At 38.2% G+C, this 22,968-nt stretch overlaps 1 protein-coding gene across 5 annotated transcripts in view; it reads left to right on the top strand.

Annotated features, from left to right (window-relative positions):
• Cdc42bpa (CDC42 binding protein kinase alpha) overlaps window positions 1-22,968 on the top strand; it is a 195,290-nt gene that overhangs the window by 132,926 nt on the left and 39,396 nt on the right. For 4 of the 5 annotated variants that reach the window (XM_042701152.1, XM_042701153.1, XM_042701154.1 and 1 more), the window contains one exon: window positions 21,075-21,158. In XM_042701152.1, coding sequence (XP_042557086.1) covers window positions 21,075-21,158 — 84 coding nt within the window. Of the gene's footprint in view, window positions 1-9,703; window positions 9,743-21,074; window positions 21,159-22,968 lie in introns of all 5 variants that reach the window. The other variant, XM_042701156.1, reaches the window with a different exon arrangement.

Below are 22,968 nucleotides of genomic sequence, written 5' to 3' on the forward strand. Positions count from 1 at the left end.
GCTCACATCACCTCAACACAATATGGTTCTTGTGCCAGACCAATGCATTTTCTAAAAAGCAGATGGTAAGGGATGACTCTAGTTAAAAATTATTACAAAGACCCTGTTAGGCAGACTCATAGTTATGCAATAGTAATTCTGTAACTCTGTTACTCTTCACTTCAGTATTTTCAAATTGCACTAGAGTCAGAAAGTTCATTTATGTCTCAAAATAGTTAAACTGGTGATTGTCCTATTCAGCACACAGAATCAGGTGTCTGTGCAAGGCATGATCTCAGTGCTAGAGCTACAGTATTGGCCACAAAAGACAAAGACCTTTTATACTGCTTGCATTCCAGTGGGAAGATTGGGAACCAAAGATTCTGTTACTTTTAGTTGTTATTTTCTAAATGCATACATCTAATTTGATTATTAATGATTTGTCCATGAGCTTTATTTTATTATACTTTGAGTATAGTATACAAATTCTATTTCATATCTATGGGAAAGGGAAAAAGAACCATTCTTTAAAAAGTAATCTCTTAAGTTTCTTGAGAACAATGATAGTGACTGCTTTTCTTGCTTATTTATTTAAATTAATGTCATTTGCCTTTCAATTGTTTTGCAAAATTTTTAATTTATTATTATTAAATTGCTTCATCCATGTTTTCTATTTTTTTTTTTATTGCTGAATTCGTTAAATAGGATTCCTTTTCTTCTTCCTCATCTTCACTGATTGATTTTTTGGATGACGTAAGTCTTTGATTTTTCAAACCAATGCATCCGTCAGTAAGAGATCAGTGAATTGATTTGAAGAATTTGCCTAGTAATGCAGTCAGTTTTAGAACATGCACATGGAAATTTAACTGTGGACCAAATGCTTCCTCATCTCAAATGTAGTGGGTATCATTATTAAAGTAAAAAAAAAAAAATATATATATATATATATATATTTACACACACACACACACACACACACACATTGAAAAATGCTGTGGCCATTGGAGAATCTGTTTTCATTCTTTGCAATAATTTTAAAGATTAGAATGTTTATTTGATTATTATCACTATGGGAATAATTGTTCATTTTTATTTTTCATGATTTTTGTTTACCTTCTTTTCTTTTCAGTACTTTACTGTTGAACTTCTATATTGGTTTAAAATGAACCTCTGGTGTCATGTAAAAAATAACATTTAAAAAATCAAATTATCCAAAGGATTTTATAGTAATACAATGAGTACAGATCAGTTTTTATACTATCAGCATCTCTTACCGGTGATCTCAGCGATCTCAGTGAACACATATACCAGATATCTTATAAATTGACTGCATTATCATTTCTTCTCCTGAATTATTTCTATAGACTTAATTATTTAGAAATTATGCTTATATGTATAATGTCTTCATTCTCCTTACAGTACTACTAGTCACATTAATTTTCTCCATTCAACATGAGATGACACAGTAATTCTGGTTGTGTAGTATTTTGTGGATTTGTTGAACATTTAGACCTTCCAGAAATGAAGAAATAAACATTCATTTGCTAATATTGTATATGGAACTGTTTTTAGAGCTAGAAAAACTATTTATGTGTTTTATTCCTAATGTGATTTTGTTTTTTGTTTTGGTGGCAGGGGGTGGGGGAGGGGGTTCAATGCTGGGGCTTGAACTCAGAACCTGGACATTTTCCTTGAGCTTTTATGCTCAAAGCTAACACTCTACCACTTGAGCCACAGCTCCATTCCTAGTTGTTTGGTAGTTATTTGGAGTTAAGAGTCTCAGGGGCTTTCCTGCCCAGGCTGGCTTCAAACCTCTGTCCTCAGATCTTAGCCTCCTGAGCAGCTAGGATTATAGGCACAAGCCACTTGGCACCTGCTCATTTCTAATATTTTGACTGAGTATTATATTCAGGAGTGGATTATTATAATTTTCCACTAAAGAAACTTATTGTCAAAGTTTTTAGGTTATTGAAATGAAATCATTTTTGTTATGTTTGAAATATTTATACCAGAATATACCTATTTCTATTCAAAATTGAAGCTTTTGTCATTCCTGAAGGAACAAATACTTCTGGCTAATTCTGTAGTGTAATCATAAGTGAGCTGTCCTGATACACATGGTATTACCTGATGTAACTGACTGCTCAGTACATTAAAATATGTAGTATGTTATTTCCATAGCAGTACCATCTACATCAGAAAGAGTGGTAGGTTGGAATAAATAATTTAGCTTATTAAATTAGAAAGCCGTATTCACTTATCTTTCTGGAAAACTCTTGCCTTCATCCTCCCCTTTCCCATAAAAATTGTGATTTTTAAGAACAGAGGAGTTGGTATTTGCAAATAAACAACCTTGACTCCCAGACAGTCCCTGGCGATCAGTCCTCTGCCAGCCCCTGGTTTGTTCCTGCTTTTCTAAGGCTGGCACTGCCCCCAGTTGGGATGTCACAGCCATTTCTGTGGCTGTTCTTCTCTCTTATCCTTTGCCCTCTCGAGGAGCACAAGCTCAGCTACATTTATAATAGTATAAAAGAAATCCCGGTCCAATTCCAAATGGCACGATTTTGGAACTCCACCTCCCCGAACTGCAGTTCCTTTTGCTTCACTTTATAGGTCTTAGTACTGAGTTGATGTACTACCTTTGACTGTTCAGAACTTCACCGTTCACGTACCCCTGACCCAGACCTACCTTCCGCTTACCTCCATGTTCATCTACTTAACTCATGCCTGCTGAAACTATTACACACAACCTCTTACACCATTAGCTTTTCCTTAATGTTATAAATTCATATAGGTACTGGAGTTTCTATCCGTATGGGAGGATGTTCAGAGCAAGAGTCCTTCCTTGTAAGCCCACTGTGCAGTCAGCCCCTTCTATGTGTCAGAGGAAAACCGTATGTGGGCCACTTCCATGTCCTCAGGAAAGTGAAAGAGGCCGGCAGACAATGAAGAATGAAAGTGTGTTCAACACTATGTACATAGCTTTAGAGGGTGTCTGTCAAATGTGTGGCCTTGTCCTATATGTAATTATAGACTTTTAAGGGAGAAGAGAAGCCTAGAAAATATTTAGTCCATTGGTTTTGGCAATTGTTTGTCTCCCATTAGGGAGAGTAGAGAGAGCTCTGCTGTTAGTAAGAGTGACTTTTTGAAGTTCTTAATCTTTGAGGAAAAAGGGAAGTGGAGATAAAGGATTATCCATGGTATTTGTTAGGATAGAAAAGGGGGATGAGTTAATTTTGTGTGTGTGTGCCGGTACTGAGGCTTGAGCCTCAGGGCTTGGGCACTGTCTCTAATCTGTTTTGATCAAGGTTAGCACTCTACCACTTGAGCCACAGCCCCACATCCATTTTTTTTTGGGGGGGGGGGGTGGTTAATTGGAGATGAGTCTCTGGACTTTCCTGCCCTGGCTGGCTTCAAATTGTGATCCACAGATTTCAGGCTCCTGAGTAGCCAGAATTACAGATATGAGCCACTGGTACCTAGCAGAGATGAGTTAATTTTAAGACAAATTAAGCTAGACACTGGTGGCTTACACCTGTAATTCTACCTACTCAGGAAGCTAAGACCTAGAGGATTGCTGTTTGAAGACAGCCCAGACAGAAGTGTCTGCATAACTACATATCCAATTAACTACCAAAATGTTCGACTGGAGGCATGACTCCAGAGGGAGAGAGCACTGCTGTGAAGAAGGCCAAGAAATAACTAAGGCCCTGAGTTCAAGTTCAGTATTGGCTAAAATAAAACAAAAAATAGAAATTGAGACTAGGTTGATGAGTGAACTCGTAAGTAAGGCATTCCTATATTAAAAAAGTAGTAGAGCAATATCAAGATCCCTTCTGCTAGGGAAAGTGGTATCTCCTCTGCTGCATGCCTCACACCCAGTTTGCTTGACAGTCAACACTCCACCCAGGCCTGTCCTTTCAGGGCTCGGGGTGAGGACAGGTGGAAATCAGTAGCTCGAACTTTCTCTCCTCTCCTCTACTTTCAACTTCATCAGACTAAGTTTATAGTTGCTTCCTACTCTGTTGTTCATTTCCTTGAAAACACACATACTTGAACTGTTTGTCTCTATGAAAGGTCATAATTATAGTCAGGTATATGAGCTACTTTTTCTTTGGATTTGATAAATATACTGTCTTTTGTATAAACTTAGTAAGTTTTGATTTTCTTTAAATTTCAATTCTCCGTTGTATTCATTTGGTCTCTTCACAAAAATTTCCTATTTACACAGCAAGTGGAAACATACCTAACTTGTTTTCTGGAAACTGACTTTTTTCTATACTTTTCTAGTATAAGAATTAAAGGAGCCGGGTGCTGGTGGCTCACGCCTGTAATCCTAGCTACTCAGGAGGCTGAGATTTGAGGATCGCGGTTCAAAGCCAGCCCTGGCAGGAGAGACCGTGAGACTCCTATCTCCAATAAACCACCAGAAAACCGGAAGTGGCGCTGTAGCTCAAGTGGTAGAGCGCTCGCCTTGAGCTGAAGAGCTGAGGGACAGCGCCCAGGCCCAGAGTTCAAGCCCCACGACCGACCAAAAAAAAAAAAGAATTAAAGGAATATTAGAATTAAGGGAATTAAAAGAGTGTTGATATTAAAAGTTCTAGTGTATAAAGATAAGAAATGGAATAGTGTTTATCTGTTTATCTTCTGTTGTCCAACTGTCTGGTGTTGCCCATATTGCTTTCCCATTTCATATTCTAGCAAGTAAGAGAAACAAGTCATCTGCACCCACAGAGGGCTAGCCTTGGAGCTTTAACATCATGAAAGCTTAGTATTTCATGTCCATTTTGGCTCTTTCTCCCTTTCTTCGTCTCTTGGTTTTGCCATTATTCTCTCAGCTTCTTTGGAATCCTAACTAGTCATGAGCTGTACCAAAGACAGCTCATCAGATGTGAGAACCAGAGCAAGACAACTTTTTTTGTTTGTTTGTTTGTTGTTGGTTTTGGGGCTTGAACTCTAGGCCTGGACACTGTCCCTCAGTCTCTTCAGATCAAGGCTAGCACTCTACCACTTGAGCCACAGCGCCACTTCCAGCTTTTTCTGTTTCTGTGGTGCTGAGGAATCGAACACAGGGCCTCATGCATGTGATGTAAGCACTCTATCACTGAGCCACGTTCCCAGCCCCAGAGCAAGACAAAGCATTTATTGTGAAGATTTTTTTAATTCTGTGACCATAATCAGAACTAGGTCATTCAGAGAAATTATGGCATTCCTGACTATTCTCCTTTTTTAAGACTTCTATCCACTTATTTAACACAATTCAATGTAAAAAATCTCATTATTCAGAATAGTATTGTTAATAGTTTCTCCCTAAGAAATGACAAGTTGAGCATTTCTCATCCAAAACATTTGGAACTAAAGACAATTCAGATTTAAGAGATGTTTGGGTTTTAGAATATTCACATAGTAATCTGAAAATCCTTTAGTGCTCAAAAGATTTCAAATTAGAGATGCTCAACTTGTAGATTATATATTTATTATACGTATTTTCATTGTACATTATGTATTACATCATAATATTTAGTCAGTCTAAAGAGAAAAACTACACCATCCATCTCTTCTTCTGTGTTGTATTAAATAAGATCTCTATAGTTCATTAACTGAACCCTAAAAACTATTAACCAAATTATTTGTCCCTAAAACAAAGTGATTATAGACAACTTTTTTTTGCCGTTTTTTTCCTATATTCAGCCTTAAATTTTTTGTGGCACTGTACAGATCTAGATATATTTACAGACCTAGGTATAAGTTGGTACATCATTCATTCCACATTAAGACAGATACTGATTGTAAAGTTTGCTATGATTCATTGCAGTGTTACAGAAAACCGTAGTGTGTGGTATGTATGGGTGAGGGGTAGAGAGGCTGGTTTTTCTTAAGTATAGAGAAAATGTGCTTATGATTAACCCTTTTCTACTGAAGATACTTGTTAAGAAGTTATTGCTGTATTAGTTAGCATCGTCATTAGCTTTTACAGAATGCCAACTGAGAAAGTTTTCTTACTTGAGAGAGATTTGACCTGTTTTTACTATAGTGATAATACATTTTTATATATTTGATAATATATTTTGACATAGTCTTGGTCTTTTTCCTGATTGTAGCACATTCTGGATTCTAGGCCAGAAATACAGATATTCAGAAAGTAAAACTCATTTTGTACAGGAATACTGCTTTTCTGTCTATGCACAGTAGTGGATACAAAAAAAAACTAGATATAGAATTAGGCCTCAAGGTGTTTGCTTTATTATTTAAAAAATCATTACATAGGGGCTGGGAAAGTGGCTCCATGGTAGAGTGCTTGCCTTGCATGCATGAGGCCCTGGGTTCGATTCCTCAGCACCATATAAGCAAAAAGAAAAAAGCTGAAAGTGGTGCTGAGGCTCAAGTGGTAGAGCGCTAGCCTTGAGCTGAAGAGCTGAGGGACAGCGCCCAGGCCCAGAGTTCAGGCCCCACGACCGGACCCCCCCCCCATAAAAAAATCATTACATAGTTATGTAATATAGAAAGTAATAAATACCACAAGAGACATCTAGGTTAAGTACTTTGGCAGTTCAGAAGGATTTATTCAATATCTATTGAGAATTTCTCAATTTATTGGCTTTATAGCAAATGTATTCCCTGCCTTTAAGTGCAGTGGGAAGGACATGCCCAAGAGAGACTTCTGACTGCAGCAGAAGAATCCAGGAAGCTTTTTTTTTTTTTTTTTTTTTTGTTAGTTGTGGGGCTTGAACTCAGGGCCTGGGCACTGTCCCTAAGTTCTTCAGCTCAAGGTGAGCATTCTACCACTTGAGCCAGAGTGCCACTTCCAGTTTTCTGGTGGTTAATTGGACATGAGAGTCCCACAGACTTTCCTGGCCCGGCTGGCTTTGAACCACGATCCTCAGATCTCATCCTCCTGAGTAGCTAGGATTACAGGTGTGAGCCACCAGCACCTGGCCTAGGAGCCTTTCTAAAAGAATGTCTGAGTGATCATCTCAGATGCACAGCACCTGTGGAGGGGATGTCAGAGATTATAATTTATTTTGCTAAAAGCATAAATGAGTGAGGGAGGCCATTGATGAGAAAGAGTTTGAAGGTATAGGTACAAGTTAGAATCAGGATGATGACATACTTTGTTATGCAGCTTAGACTTATTTGGGCCAAAAGGTAATAATAATGAAAAGATTTAACAGAAGGAAATGGTACAGTTTCATTTAAGTTGGAGATACTTGATGGACATCCATGTGAAATGTCCAGCAGACTGTCACACACGTGTGTCAGAAACTCAAGGAAAAGCAAGAAGTAACTGGATGACCCGCATCAAGTGTCTTTGTGATCCTGGAAGCCAGAGCACAGCACAAGAAGAGCAGCAAGCCTGAACAGACACTTAGGATCTCCAGCTTTGCAGAGGGGTGGAGAATCAGGACTGGTAGGAGAGCAGCAGTGACTGGAGAAAGTGTAATAAAAACTAAGGGATGGAAGGTTGTTAGGATGGGAGCACTCAGCAGCATCCTGTATCACAGAGGCAGCTCTCAGATGGGACAGGCAGAGTGTCAGAAAGCTGACACTACAGGGATGAAGGCAGAAGCCACACGATTTGTACTGAAAGAGATCTCAGTTGTCCAAAAGTTCAGAGATTGTCCATAATATTGAGGGAGGTTAGAAGTCTAGATCCACCACATACCAGTTTTAAGACCTTCGGCAAGTTAAGATGTTTTACTTGTCTTTAAAATGGAGATTATGATATCCACCCATCATAATAACCCTTATTAGGGTTTCAATGAGAATTAACAGAGATTGTCAGTAGAAAGCATTTGAAAAGCACCTGTATGTCCTGTATGTATTCCGCTCATGATCTATAATAGTGTTAACTATTACCATTATTAAGGAAGGAGACACAGAGTTGCCTCATTTATTGTTTGGTTGTTCGGTTTGGGGTAGAGGGAAAGGGAGAGGTCCTTTTTGTGAGGAGATATTTGCCTCTGTCACTAGGCCAGATGGGGTGTGGGGGAACTAGTTTAGTGCTTCCAATTTTGCTCTGCTGTTAACTCTGTTTTTGTGTGCTTAAACTCAGGGCCTGGACACTGTTCTTGAGCTTTTTTTCCTGAAGGCTGGCATTCCACCACTTGAGCCACAGCTCCACTTCTGGCTTTTTGTGGCTAATTGGAGTTAAGAGTCCCACAGACGGGGCTGGGAAGGTGGCTCAGTGGTAGAGTGCTTGCCTTGCATGCCTGAGGCCCTGGGTTCAATTACTCAGCACCACATAAGCAAAAAGAAAAAAGCCGGAAGTGGCGCTGTGGCTCAAGTGATAGAGCGCTAGCCTTGAGCTGAAGAGCTGAGGGACAGCGCCCAGGCCAGAGTTCAGGCCCCACGACCAGACCCAAAAAAAAAAAAAAAAGAGTCCCACAGACTTTACTGCTTCAGCTGATTTCAAACCACATTTCTCCTATCTCAGTTAATTGAATAGCTAGGATTATAGATCTGAGCCTCCAGCGCCTGGCTTTTGCAATGAACTCTTAACAATGTCTATTTCCGTTTCCTATACAAATAAATAATAGTTTCTATTTACCTGTCTGCCAGTTATTGTAATAGTACAACTGATCATATTGAATGATGTTTCTCATTCATGAACTTTTTACTGTTCTCAGAAACTCTTTGTAACTCCTGTGGTCCTGTCTATCAATTGCAAGTCTTGTGCACCTCTCTCCTCTAGGTTCCCATGCAAGCCTTGCGTCTTCCTCTGCAGTTGTATTCCTTACACGGAGGCTGGTGTTGCACCTTCTCTACCATTCTGTGAGCTAGCTGTGCAGTCAGCTATCAAGTCTGTGTAGTGCCTTGCTTTGTGGTAGATGCTCAATAACTGTCAGGTTGCATTGCATATTACAGGAGATTTCCTAACTAGATGGTTCATGTGATGAAGTTCTTCTGTATGAGTTGCACAGCACAGAATTTCAAAAACTTGGAAGATATGGGCTGGGAAGGTGGCTCAGTGGTAGAGCGCTTGCCTTGCATGCCTGAGGCCCTGGGTTCGATTCCTCAGCACCACATAAGCAAAAAGAAAAAAGCCGGAAGTGGCGCTGTGGCTCAAGTGGTAGAGCACTAGCCTTGAGCTGAAGAGCTGAGGGACAGCGCCCAGGCCCAGAGTTCAGGCCTCACGACCGGACCAAAAAAAAAAAAAACAAAAAAAAACTTGGGAGATATTTTGAGATCATAGTTACTTTGTCCTCATTACTTAATTCATTAATGTCAGAAAGGTGAAGGTCATGCTTGACTAAACCTGAAGTCAGGATGGGAAGTATTATTGAAATAACTGTTTTTTACTCCATTATCAATGCTTTTGAATTCCTAATTTAGCTGTTAAATAATTTGAAGAATCATCTTTGAAAAGAGTATGAACTTGGTAGGTAAATGTGTAAAGCAAGGCTACTTAAAAATTTTCCAAAATGTTTGCAAACACTAGAGTTATTTAGACCTTTTTTTTGTTGATGTGTTTCCAACCTTCCTGGAAAAGACATTGTCCATCACTTGATGGCATGCGATTTTGTGGGTTCCCACGTGGGCAGTGCAGACGTCACCACCAACTTTAGAAATGGTCTGAGCAACAGTTGCTTCACTGTCTTATCCTGTGTACTTTCAACTTGTCCAAAACAGTGACTCTGTAAGTTTATACCCTTGTGTGCATACATGGGCCTGGGTGTCTTCTCTGTGAGTATTTGTAACACACAGTGTTTTCTCTCTGTTGAAGCGTACCCTGTCCTGTACTCCAGCTAGCAAAGGCAGACGTGTAAGAGACTCTCGCATGGAGTGCCGTCCCAACGCTAAGCTTGTCTCTTGCTGTTGCCCATTGCCTGTGGCTGCAGAGGCTGTGGCCGTGTGTGTGATGTATCATGTCACCAACTGCATGCTTTGTGCTGCTACTCTTGTTGCTTTTCTGCTTTCTCGTATTTTCAGTTTTTTGTGTTTTAGCGTGGGCCTCAAGCTTTAGGAATGTTCTTCATGTAAATGTCTGTAACAAAACTACTAGAATAGTAAGACATCTTCCTTGTTTTGATTGGGTACTGATTATACTTTCTAAATTAATCAAGTACAAAGTAAGTGAGTTTCTAAATAAGAATCTGATACAAGTAAAAATTTAGCGATTTCCTAGCGACTTATTATGTAGAAATTAAATGATAACATACAACGTTAGGCCTCATTGACTGCAGTTTATATAAGTCAATCCTAGTTAAATATTAGGAGCTTTAAACATAGTTCTAAAAACTCCTTTTAAGTGTTCTTACATGTATAAATTTTAAGAAATAATGTTAATTTTTTTATATTCTAAGATTTTAAAAATACCTATTTCATTGTTTGAGTATGTATTAGCATCCTTTAGCCATCTTCCTCTGCTAATGCCAGCTCCATAGATCTTGCCTTGGAATGGATTGGCCTGTCATAAAGATCCTGATGCCAAGTAGAAACCTGTGTGAACCTGTGTGTGTGGAAAAGTCTCTAGTTTTCCTAAGCCAGACTCTATCCCACACATATATTCCCCAGAGAGAAGCAGTAGGCCAACCTGTAATATTTGTTTGAATTTTCTTGTACTAGGTGAAATAGTAATGTTAAGAGGGGAAGTAGTGATAGATACAGATTTTGTTCTCACATGTCAGTTTCAGGATCAACACTGTAAGCCCAGAGTTCTAAGATGTAGACAATTCTAAATCAGGTTGTTCTCTGTATGGAAGGTAGTTGGATGGCTCATTAATTCCTGTGCTTTTGCTGATAAGACACACGGTCTCTGTGTATAAAATGAGTAGTCACTAGTATTGCATGTTTTTAGACTGCTGTCTAACAATTAATAACCAGCTCAGATGTCAGTGCTATTTCTGTTGGAACTGCAGGCTGAGCCCACACTAATTGTGGAGGTCTGTGTGAAGATTGCTGGTTCTAAAGATTTCTTGACTATTTCAAAATTTGTATAGAATTAAAGCCATTCAATATTTGGATTTAGCAAATTAACCCAAGTATATGCTAACTATTTAAATCTAGCAAGAAAGACAGAAACATGTGCTCATGGTTATACTAGATCCAACTATGCACTGAATATACTGACAGCTGCTTTTTATAATAACATTTTATCATTCAAAGAGGTTTTTGATTAATTTTATTGTGGATTAGTTACAGCTCACTAACCATACAGACTTTGGGAGACTTCACCACCTAGGATGTTTGTGTGAATCTTGAAATAAGGAAAGATTTCTGATGGAACTAGCTATTATAAGCATTGGATTCTAATTCTCTATCTTTATTCTCTAGGATATGAATAACTTAACTGGAACTTAATGAATTTAGCCTGATTTAAGACTGTTTAAAATGCAGATATGAGCTACTTTCCTAGCTTTCTCCAGTTTTGCTTGGGCTAAGTATATAACAAAAAGTCCGATTAGGGCTGGGAAGGTGGCTCAGTGGTAGAGCGCTCGCCTTGCATGCAGGAGGCCCTGGGTTCGATTCCTCAGCACCACATAAGCAGAAAAAAAAAAAAAGCCAGAAGTGGCGCTGTGACTCAAGTGGTAGAGCGCTAGCCTTGAGCTGAATAGCTGAGGGACAGCGCCCAGGCCCAAAGTTCAGGCCCCACGACTGGACCCCCCCAAAAAAAAATCCGATTAAAGTGGTAGTGAACTGGTACTGATGAGTCATAACTGTTATTTTAGCTACTTAGTAGGGTGAGATCTAAGGATCAAAGTTTGAAGCCAGCCCACCTAAGAAAGTATGTGAGACCACCAATTAACTATCAACTGTAGAGTACCAACCTTGAACCAAAAAGCTATGGGACAGTACCCAGGACCTGAGATTAAGCCTCAAGACTGGCACAAAAGTACTACTGCTACTAATAGTACTACTAGTGGTAGTGTCACTGAAAGAGATGATTGAGGAATTGTGAGTTATTCAGAAGCTAAGCAGAAACATGTCAGTGAGAACATTGGTGGTCCCTAGGCATACTTGTATTACTTCAATAGGCTATAACTGGTGCCATTCCTGACTTGGCCTGTAATCTAATATTGCATGTAATTTTATGGCATATACCATGCTTTTAGATAAGTAAAAAATGCAGTGATTTTCTTTTTTGGGGGGGTGAGGGGGGCAGGAACAGATCATGGGGCTTGAACTCTCAGCCTGGGTATTGTTCCTGAGCTCTTCTGCTCAAGGCTAGCACTCTACCACTTTGAGCCACAGCGCCACTTCTGGTTTTCTGGTGGTGAATTGGAGATAAGAGTCTCACAGATTTTCTACCTGGGCTGGCTTTGAACCACAGTCCTCAGATCTCAGCCTCCTGAGTAGCTAGGATTACAGGTGTGAGCCACTGGCACCTGGTGTATCCAGTGCTTTTATAAGCTTAAAAGTAGGAAGTGGCGCTGTAGCTCAAGTGGTAGAACACTCGCTTTGAGCTGAAGAGCTGAGGGACAGCGCCCAGGCCCAGAGTTCAAGCCCCATGGCCGACCAAAAAAAAAAAAAAAGAATCCAAGTATAAGCTTAAAAGTCTTTTGCTGTGAAATGTCATAGAAATCGTGAGGTAAACTAAATGTTTGCCATATTCTTATTTTTATACTGTTAAGCTTCAACACTGATGAGCTTCATTTACAGTTTGGATAGTTAATCCTTTGTATGTTAGGCTGTTTAGTAGTGTAAAAATGAATAGTATTGGGCTGGGAAGGTGACTCAATGGTAGAGCACTTGCCTTGCATGCATGGGGCCCTGGGTTCGATTCCTCAGCACCACATAAGCAAAAAAGAAAAACCCGGAAGTGGCGCTGTGGCTCAAGTGGCAGGGCGCTAGCCTTGAGCTGAAGAGCTGAGGGACAGCACCCAAGCCCAGAATCCCGGCCCCACAACCGGACCCCCCCCCCCCCAAAAAAAAAATGAATAGGATTGTTAGTGTCTGAATATAGGTGGTTAGAGAGAGTTCCATAAACTTATGCATTAATACTAAAAATACTCAGTGTCTCATTTCATATTGTTCCTTTAGAATTTGGAGCACAGAGGGCTGCAGTTGTGGAACTAGTTGTAGAATGCCAGCCTAGCAAACATGAAGCCATAAGTTCAAACTCCAGTACTACTACTATTAGTAATAGTTAATAATTTGAACCACAGTTTGTAAGTAGACAACATGTGGCTTAACTACCTGCTTCATTATCTCACAAATTGGTAATTCCCTAGAATATCAAATCAGCATAATAAAAATACTTTCAGAAGAAAAACAAGTTACATTTTTGTAACCACTAGGATTGTACTTATTAGATATAATAATGTATTGTGTTTGCTGTTTTCCCCATAGTGTAGTTATTTCTCTATTACTATGAGTTTTGTCAAAAGCTCAATTGACAGAAATAAATATTTGTCTAAAAGTTTGTTCTTCTAAGTATTTGAATGTGAATTTTAGTTACGTGCTCTTTGTGTCCAAAATGTTTCTAGCTATAAGATAAGCTGACGAAAACTGAATTTTCTTCTCGTAAGAGCTTTATATTTGCCAATACAAACAGCATGTTGGATGGGAGCTATGTTTTATTTGGTTGGACACATATAATCCAATCATATCTTAATGTCATTTACTTTGAAACAAGTTTTCATATTATTTATACAAATAAGCAAATATTTGGGGAGATATAAAAGGCTCATTGATACATATTCAAAATGAACAATTTTAATTACTTTTGTTGTTTATAAGAATAATTTAAAGATGTATTGTTGAGTAGATCATGTAAAAATCAGACAGCTACCTGATCCTGGAAAGAAAAGACTTGTGTTTTACTGTACCCCTTTAAAAATTTCTGTTCCCTGAATAGTAAGAGATAGAAGAAGTGTGTGCCTGGGGAAAAAATTTAGTTAACCAAAAAATAAAGCAGTATATTTATAGAAGAATATTCCCCTTTTTTTTTCAGAGGATTATAGCTTAGAAATGTTGAGTGAACTGAATACACTGTTCAGTTACAGTTTGCTTCCAAAAAAGATACACTGTCCAAAAAATATCAGCTGTTTATTGCTGTTTAGTCTTTCCCATTTTATCATTTTTTATAACCATAAATCCAGTTAATATGTCTCTGCTTTCGATGTATGTCATATTTATAAGTGTTTTCTGTATTACTAATCCAGTTAATTGCTTATACCTCATAGTATTTTTTATGACAAAATTTTTTAACTGCCATAGGTTAAACATAAGGATTATTTTTGTTCTTAAGGATTAGAGTACTTTGGGTAAAAATAGGTAGTAGCATTCTTAGTTATTTTGTTCCCATACTATGAATTATTGCCAGCTTATTACTAAAACTAATTTTAGGCATCTTCAGTTAACACGAATGAGTATTCTGAAGGTTTAATTGGCCTAATTTCTTTTTTTTTTTAACTTGTGGTTTTTGTGGAGTACTAGAAGTTGAACTCAGAGCCTCTTTCTTGCTAAGCAAGCATTCTACCATTTGAGCCACAGCCCAGCCCTTTTTGGATTAATGTTTTTGGAAACGGGTTCTCACATTAATGCCTAGGCTGACCTGAAACTTTGATTCTTCCAATATCTGCCTCATAAGTAGTTGGGATTACAGGCATGAGCCAACATCCCCAGCTAATTGCTTTTTAATGGTTAGAATCACAAATACATGACAAGCATTTGATTATTCAAGCATTTAAAATTCATAACATCTTGAAAACACAGTCCTGTGGGTGATAATTAAAACCTGGATAAAGAAAATATGTGACATTGCAGTTTTTCTCATTTGTACTGTTAAGCCACATTTGAGAGATTACTTATATTGGCAATAATCCATAAAGGAAATAAAATATTGCAATCTGTTAATGTCATTAGCTATTAGTAGAAAGTTTCAGAAAACCTAAAATGTTTTAAGTTTGATGACTTTACTCATCTTTTTTACAAAACCTTGCTCCTTTGTGAGAAATGTACTTTTGAAAGCAAAGAAGTAGTTTTTAAATTCCAATTTTATATCTCTATCTATATATATTAGAATTAATGCTAATGTTTTTTTTTTCTTATTGTTATTATAAAGGTGATGCACAGAGGGGCTACAGTTACTAACATAAGTCAGATAAAGAGTACATTTCTTTTTGGACAGTGTCATCCCTTTCCTCACTCCCAGTTTTTCGATTATATTTTCATGGTTTTTTTCCTTCAAAGATTAGGTAACATTGAAAATGATATAGTTCAACTTTTTAATTTGCTCACTTAATGCCATGTCAAAATACTTTTTTATAGCCAGGTGCTGGTAGCTCATGCCTGTAATCCTAGCTTCTCAGGAGGCTGAGAACTGAGGATCATGGTTCAAAGCCAGCCTGGCAGGAAAGTCCATGAGACTCTTATCTCCAATTAATCACTAGAAAACCAGAAGTGGTGCTGTGGCTCAAGTGGTAGAGCGCTAGCCTTGAGCTGAAGAGCTGAGGGACAGTGCCCAGGCCCCAAGTTCAAGCCCCACAACTGACCAAAAAAAAAAAAAAGAACTGTTAGGGAAAAGTTAACAGGACTCCATCTCAAAAATAAAACAAGAAAGGGCTTGAGGTGTGGCTCAAGTGGTAGAGTGCCTACCTAGCCAGATACAGTCCTAGTACTGACAGCTGTTGGTGAGATGATTGAGTCCCAGTCAATATGGCTTTGCCTTTTGATGCCATTTTAACTGACCCTGTTCCTACCACCCTGGACTCTTAGCAGGAGAACTTTAGAAAATTAAAAACACTTCTGCTTTATTAAATTAATCATTTAAGCAGCTTGCCTCCTTTCTGGCTGTTCAAGAATCAGATTTTGATCAGGACAAAATTAGTCTTGAATCCCATTTTACCTTTGTACTGTCCTCTTCCTGGTCAAAGTTCAGTCAGGACAGGAGATGGTGTAACTGGCCTCGAAGCTCAGTAGTTCTGAGTGCCTCTGCGGTGGAGATGGCCCTGCCAGAACCCAGTGCTGAATGTGCAGCCAGGAAGTGAGGCTCAGGCCTGGCTCTCCACCTTCACCAGTTACCCCAGGTGGACTGTGGTGAGCCATCCATGTCATACAAACACAGCTGGTACCTGCCGGGTGAGCTGCATTTTCTAGCACTGAATACTTTCCGAGCAGCTGGTGAACAGCTGCTGCTTGCATCTGTTGGGCTTACCCGAAAGCATAAGGCTTGATGGCATCTGTGTTGGTTGGCCCCACGAAAGCCTTGCCTTGTGGATTGCTGGCATGCGCACCATGCCCACCACCCTGGGTGGCTATAGGGAGGCACTAAAGAGGGTCAGCTACTCCAGTGTTTGCCAGATTGTGAAAACTGTCCATATTAAACAGAAGTGATCTGTTCGATATGAGTGACGTCGCACAAATCTGAAACAGCATTTGAATTTAATTGTCCAGGAGCAAATGTCCTCATTTTGAAAAAATAATTTGTTCTTTTCAGTTATCTTGTGCTCTAAAGAGAGCCAGAAAGCTTTCTATTAGAAATGGAAAACTTTATCAAATCCTTTCCATTTCAAATACTTACATTCCCAGTCATTGATCATTCAACCTGAAAATTTAAAAGCTTGTTCACTTAATTTCACGTGTGACTTTCTAATAATCCTGCTTTGTCAAGACAGCGTTCCTGACTGCAGCTGAATCTGTCAGCAGCGCACTTCTAATGACACATTGTTGTCGTGTTGTTAAAATCCTTAATCTGATGCTCTTTTTATCACTTGGTAATCTTTGATTAGAGCATTGTTCAAACAAGTTCCTTGACCTCTTCAAATTTCCTTTGGTTAAACTCAATCATAGGAATTTTTTAAATTGCCAAAGTGGGCAGATAGTCAGTGAACATGCTTCATAAGACCTCATATGGGAAGTTTTAGTTCAAAGCATTTGCTGTTTCCAAAAGTACTTGGTTTACAAGAGTGTAAATGAAGATAAGAGCTAACATTTCCACCGCTGATTGACCATGGATTGACTTCAGTGACAAGCACAAAGCTGATATTAGTTTCTTTTTACTTTTAGTTAACAGCTAGTAAAAGACCAAATTTAATTTTTGTCCAGGGTGTTAGCAAGGACAGAGATTATATCTAATCTCTCTCTCTCTCTCTCTCTCTCTCTCTCGTTCCCCTTGCTCCCTCGCTCCCTTGCTCTCATTCTCTTTCTCTCACACACACATACCACACATACATATACACACACATGCATTTTGTATTTAACCTACATGATTTGTTTTGTGAAATACTGAAGTTCCAGTTGAGATACAAGTAAATGACATGCAGTGAAGAACAGGGCTCCAGCCAGGAGATGAACAGCAAACATTGGGAGGAAGCCTTCAGTTACTGTTGTTAGCTTAAACTCCTGTTTACCTTGAAGCTAGTGGGGCTTTTGTGCAATGACAAATCCCTGACATGAATATTCAGACTCATTTGCTCTCCTCTTTCTTATGTCACAATTGTGCCTGCATGTTGTTTCAAAGTGATTTTTTGGGATTTTGTTTTTCCTGACTTATTTTCCTAGACTGATCCCGTTGAGAACACTTATGTACGGAACTCGAGCCTCCAGTTTCACGTCCAGTCACGGTCCACATCTCCTTCCACATCTAGTGAAGCTGAGCCAGTTAAGGTGCCTCACTGGAGCAGCCTGCTCTCCGACTTTACATTATGTCAGGAAAAAGGGAAATGAAGAGAGGGAAAAAGTGAAATTTGGTCTTATTAAATGCAGTTTAGAATATAAGTTACAGTATTTGGAGGTCATTACACTTAACTGATAATATGGATTGGGTTTTAAAAAAAAGTAAAAAACTAGCTCCCATGACTCAAAGAAATTAACTGTAAAGGCAATCTTTATTTTAATTATGTGTGAACAAAGGGTAGGTTTATGTAAATTTTAGAAATATCAGTGGTAGAATCTCAATAGGCACATGGCTGTGCAGATGTCATTCTCCTGTTTTAATTCTTCTAATCTACTTAAGAAGTCATAGTATAACTACTCTGTTACATCATAAGCACAGCTTAAAAATAAATTTGCCATTCTAAGTGAGAAATCAACCACAAACATTCACCCAACTCAATAAATCATGACTTTTAATTACAGAAGTTGTTATGTCTACAATTCATGCCAGTCAATGACTTTAAACAACCATTTGACCCGTTTTCTGAGCAGAGACCATTGCCTGCACAAGTCAGAGGAAGATGGTATGCTTCAAGCTTGTGCCATCCACCTGGAGATGTAGGTGTGGCCATGGCTCAGCGTGGCAGCTCAGGAGCGGTCCTGCACTCCTGCCCGTGACTCCAGAGCCGGCTTCCCCTGTTGCTGAAGCCCCTGGGAGCTGTCTGGAGTGGAGCCTGAGCTGTGGTCAGGCTCTGGCCTGTGGCCCAGCCCTCAGATGGGCGTAGTTCATGAGAGCTCATTGTCGTAGTCAGAATTGTTTTTGCTATTAAAGGTTAATGCCATTTTTAATGAAAAAATATTTCAAACATTATAAGCTCATGTAACTATCACTTCCCGATTTAACAAATAAAATGTATTTGCCCTGTTTTTCAGATTATTTTCAAACTCCCCCGCGCCCCCCCCATTCTGTTTTCTTCTTTTACAGACACATCTAGATATCCTGAGGCTGGTGCACATCTTCCCTTCATGCTTTTACATGTTTATAGCATTTGTATCCCACACGAAGCAATGCTTGTCACATTATATTTGGAGTTTGCATTGTTTCCTGCATCCTGCTGTGACTGTTTTTGCTTCGAAATAAGTTTTGAGACTTCATCCCACAGTATGGGTGCACATGCTTCATCAGAACTGCTTTGCAGTGTTGAAGTGTATGGTTATGCCACAGCTTAGCTGTTCTCTGCTTGCTTCCAAGTTTTCATTACTACAAGTAGTGCTCAAGTAAACATTTCAAGGCCGTTCTGCTTTTGCAAAGGTGCAGAGATTGGTTTCCATTTCTACTTAGAAGTGGAAATCCTGTGCTGTATGATACTTAAACTTTGACCTTCTGCCAGGTCTTGCCAGTGTTTTCCCCAGTGCCAGGACCATTCTCATGTCCACCAGCAGTTGTGAGAGTTCCCCTTTCCCCACATCCTACCCAGACTTGATACACTTTTGTCCTAAGAAGTGATGCTTTTTGTTTGAACCTGAATTTCTCTGTTTCTAATGTTATTTGTCATCTTTTGTATGTTTGTTGGATATTGCTTATCTGCCTGTTCATGTCCTTTCTCCAACTTTTTTTTCCTGTTGTTGTGAAGATGTTCTTTACATATTCTGGGTACTAATTCTTTCTGTCTCTCAATATTCATTGCAAATATTTTCTTCCAATCTGTGGCTTCTTTTAAATTTTTATGCGTGGTTCATTTTCTGTCCTGCAAAACTTCATTTGGAAGTAGTCAGGTTTATCGATCTTTCCTTTATGACTCCTGCTTTTCATGTCTTTTTAAAGCAGTTCTTTCCTTTACAGCAATTGAGAAATTTTTATTTTTTGTGTTTAGGACTTTAGTCAAATGGAAATTCATCATTAGGACTCATGAGAAATAGCAGTCTAATCCTTTTCCTGCATGAAAAACCTCTGGTTTGCAGGTCTAACTCTGCTTTACATGCCTGGGCCATTGGTGTTCTCTGCTGTTGTCCATGTGCTTTTGCTTATTTCTGCAGCTATCACATTGTCTTACTTAACTGTAGCCCTAAAATTATTCTTCATACTTGGTGTGGTAAGTCATCCCACACACTCACTCTTTTTATTTCTTGAACTATCCGTTTTCCATGTTACATTTTAAAACAGTTTACCAAATTCTATGAGTGGTATTGTTTTGAATTTAAAGATTTGAGGAAAACTTGACATTATCGTGTAGTGGGCATTTCTGTTTCCATTGTGTGCATCTTACCTAGTTATTTTCTTACATCCTTTGATTGCTTTCAGTGTATTTCATCTGTTTGCTGAATTTGTTCCTAGGTGTCTTAAATTTTGTGCTGTCTTGATTAATGGGATCCTTTTTAATAGATTTCTTACTAGGCGTTGCTGGTTTTTATAAATTTTATTGTCTAGCGCCTTTGTTTGATTCTTTTAATTTTTGGTAACTTTTCTTGGACTTGCTATAAAATTCTGATTACAATTCTGTTTCATCATGATTTTTTTTTAATTTTATGTGGATTTTTAGTGTTCCTGACATACCTGTCCTATTTATCCTTTCAAATGTTAAATTCTAGGTTGGGCTCAAAACTTCAGGCTGTTTAAAAGTAAAGATAAAATTAAAGCCTGGCACACAATCCGCAGGAAACTGAATCCCATTTCAAGACTGTGGAGGACACTCTATTTTGAGAGGCTATATAGCAACAAAGGCAAAGAAATACCATCCATTTCTTCTTTCAGTATTTTAAAATATTCTGTAACTTTATGCAGGGTTAGTGTTTTAGTTTTGTTGCTTGTTAAACATCAGAAAAAGAAGATATGGTTCATCTTTTTAAAAATATTTTGCTAACCTAAACACAGTAACATTAAAAAAATCAGTGATTTTTTTTAATAAATAAAATCTTACATAGCACTCCACAACATAAAACTTTTTCATACCAGTATATGTTATTACTAAACTTGTATTAAGTTCAGTATCCCAATAACATTAAAATTTGACTCCCTTATTTAAAAATTTCTGCAGGAAGTGGCGCTGTGGCTCAAGTGGTAGAGTGCTAGCCTTGAGCTGAAGAGCTGGGGGACAGCGCCCAGGCCCAGAGTTCAAGCCCCATGACCGACCCAAAAAAAAAAAAAAAGTTTCTGCACAAAAATCCCACTAATCTACTGAAATTTTCAGTTAATTTCCATTTTAAAAAATCTTAGAAGTATTTTTTAAAATGCCTTAAAATCAACATGGAAAATACAGATGAATGAAAATTAAAATACTCGTTTTTATGTAGGCAGCATGCTATGACTTATTCTGGTTGTTTATTCCAAATTATTTTTAAAATTTCTATTAAAACAGTTTAAAAATTGAACAGATACTTTATCACCATTGCAGGCTAAAATTCAGCCACCAATACTATAAGACCTTTAGTAAGATTAGCTAGTAGAACTAGTCACCTTACTGATATTTGGTTTGGTTTTATTTACTTTGGTTTCTTTCTAGTTATAAAATAAATGGAGCATTCCATGACATTTACTCTTTTTTTGCCCCTGGGTTCAGACTGCAGACTCAGCTCCACTTCCAGTCCATACACCAACCTTAAGGAAAAAGGGATGTCCTGGTTCAACTGGCTTTCCACCTAAGGTATTTAATCTAGTTGAAACTGTAATGTATTCTGTCCAGCAGAGGGGGGAGAGAGAGAGTGAATTTCCTTTGCTTTGTCTATTTGCTGTGAGTTTTGATAATAATTTCTTCCAAGCTACAAATAAAGGTGCAGAAAGAAAATTCTGTATGCATGGAGCCAGTCACCAGTGAGAAAGGTAGGAACAGTGGTCACTGATCCTTAAGTTTTGTATTTTGAAGTATGTTAAAGGAAGGAATGTTGCCCCCTCTGCTGCATGTCCGTACTGGTGCCTGAGGAAGGCTGCAAGTAGAAGCCCCTGACAGAAGAAACCTTGGAGGAAGAAATGTTTAGGAAAAGTTTTTCCACTCTATTCAGAATGAGGGTGACACAAAGACTTAAGGGTTGAATATTCCAAGTTCCTACAAGTGTACTCTAGATACTAGAAAAATGAAATAATCTGCTTCTCCAAAACATAAAGCCTTGGAGAAACCACAGTAAAAATGTCAGTGGATCTAAAAAACAAATGTATATGTATATAAAAATTCCACTGGTATTAAAGAAGGAGAATAAACCAAATAAGCTTATGCCAAAGTAAAGCGAAAATATGAAGCCTGATAGAATATGAACTTAAATATAATAAATACTCTTAAAATATGGATATGTGAGGCAGAGTACAATGTTTATGTGGAAAAAGTTAGAAATGCTTTCAAAGAACATCAAAAACCAGTTCAAGAAATACTGACCTAAATATTTTCCCAAATTAAAGATGAAAAGCCTCACAAACAATGGAAGAAAATTGACAAGCATGTTCAAAGTACTAAAGAAAAAGAATCTAAAAATTTGAACCAGTAGTACTACTGTTTAAATATAAGATCAAGTTGAAAAATACTTTTAGATGGACAAGAACTTAGAAGATTTGCTATATAAAAGTCTTCTATAAATACTCTTAGAGCAGGCTAGAGGAATGGTTCAAGTAGTAGAGTACCTGTCTGGTAAGCTTGAAGCCCTGAGTTCAAACCCCAATATTAGCCAAACAACAACAGATCTCTTATGAGAAATGTTTTTTCAAGAAGAGATAGAAAGGCAAGAGGTCACTATGAGAGATCTGGGAGAGTTGAATAGATACCTTAGAGGATGTGACTGTGGCGTCTAAAAGCAAAGACTGCACACATACATACACAACAAATTAAAAAAGGAATATATGTTCAAAATAGTCTAGAATAAATCTCAAATGCAACACGTGGGATTGAGTGCAGTGAGGCCAGGTGATCATGCTGGTGCTCTTGTCTAGTGTGGAGAGAGAGTATGGGTTCAGAGTAGCTTGGTGTACTGGAGCGTGTTACTTCTTTTCTCCACTTCCATTTCCTCATCAAGAAATGAGGAAATGACACATGCATCTTCTGTGGAGTTAGAGGCCGGGGATCATGATTTCAGCAGCATCCTGGGCATAGTTAGTAAGACTCTAAACCAGAAATAAATAAATAAAAATAACTGAAAAGGCTAAGGGTAGTGCTCAAGAGATAGAGTGCTTGTCTAGAATGCTAGTGGCTTTAAGTTCAATCCTCAGAACTGTAAAGAAGAAAGGAGGGGGAGGTATTAATAGTTTTTTGAGTTTTAAACATTTAATATTTGTAAATAACTCAGAACAGTGTCTGGCATTATATGCCATTACATATGTTTGTAATATTCCAAATAGATATTGCTAATTCAGTAAGGAAGTTAACATAAATATGGGTCATAAGTTGGAAAGATTATAGATTAGTAAATAAAAAGTTACAACTCTTCACCCTACAGAACTGTAAAATCTGTAGTTCCATATTAATTGGAAGA

Source organism: Dipodomys spectabilis, unplaced genomic scaffold (genome assembly GCF_019054845.1).
Source record: "Dipodomys spectabilis isolate Male_0828 unplaced genomic scaffold, ASM1905484v1 ptg000288l, whole genome shotgun sequence".
NCBI lineage: Eukaryota > Metazoa > Chordata > Mammalia > Rodentia > Heteromyidae > Dipodomys > Dipodomys spectabilis.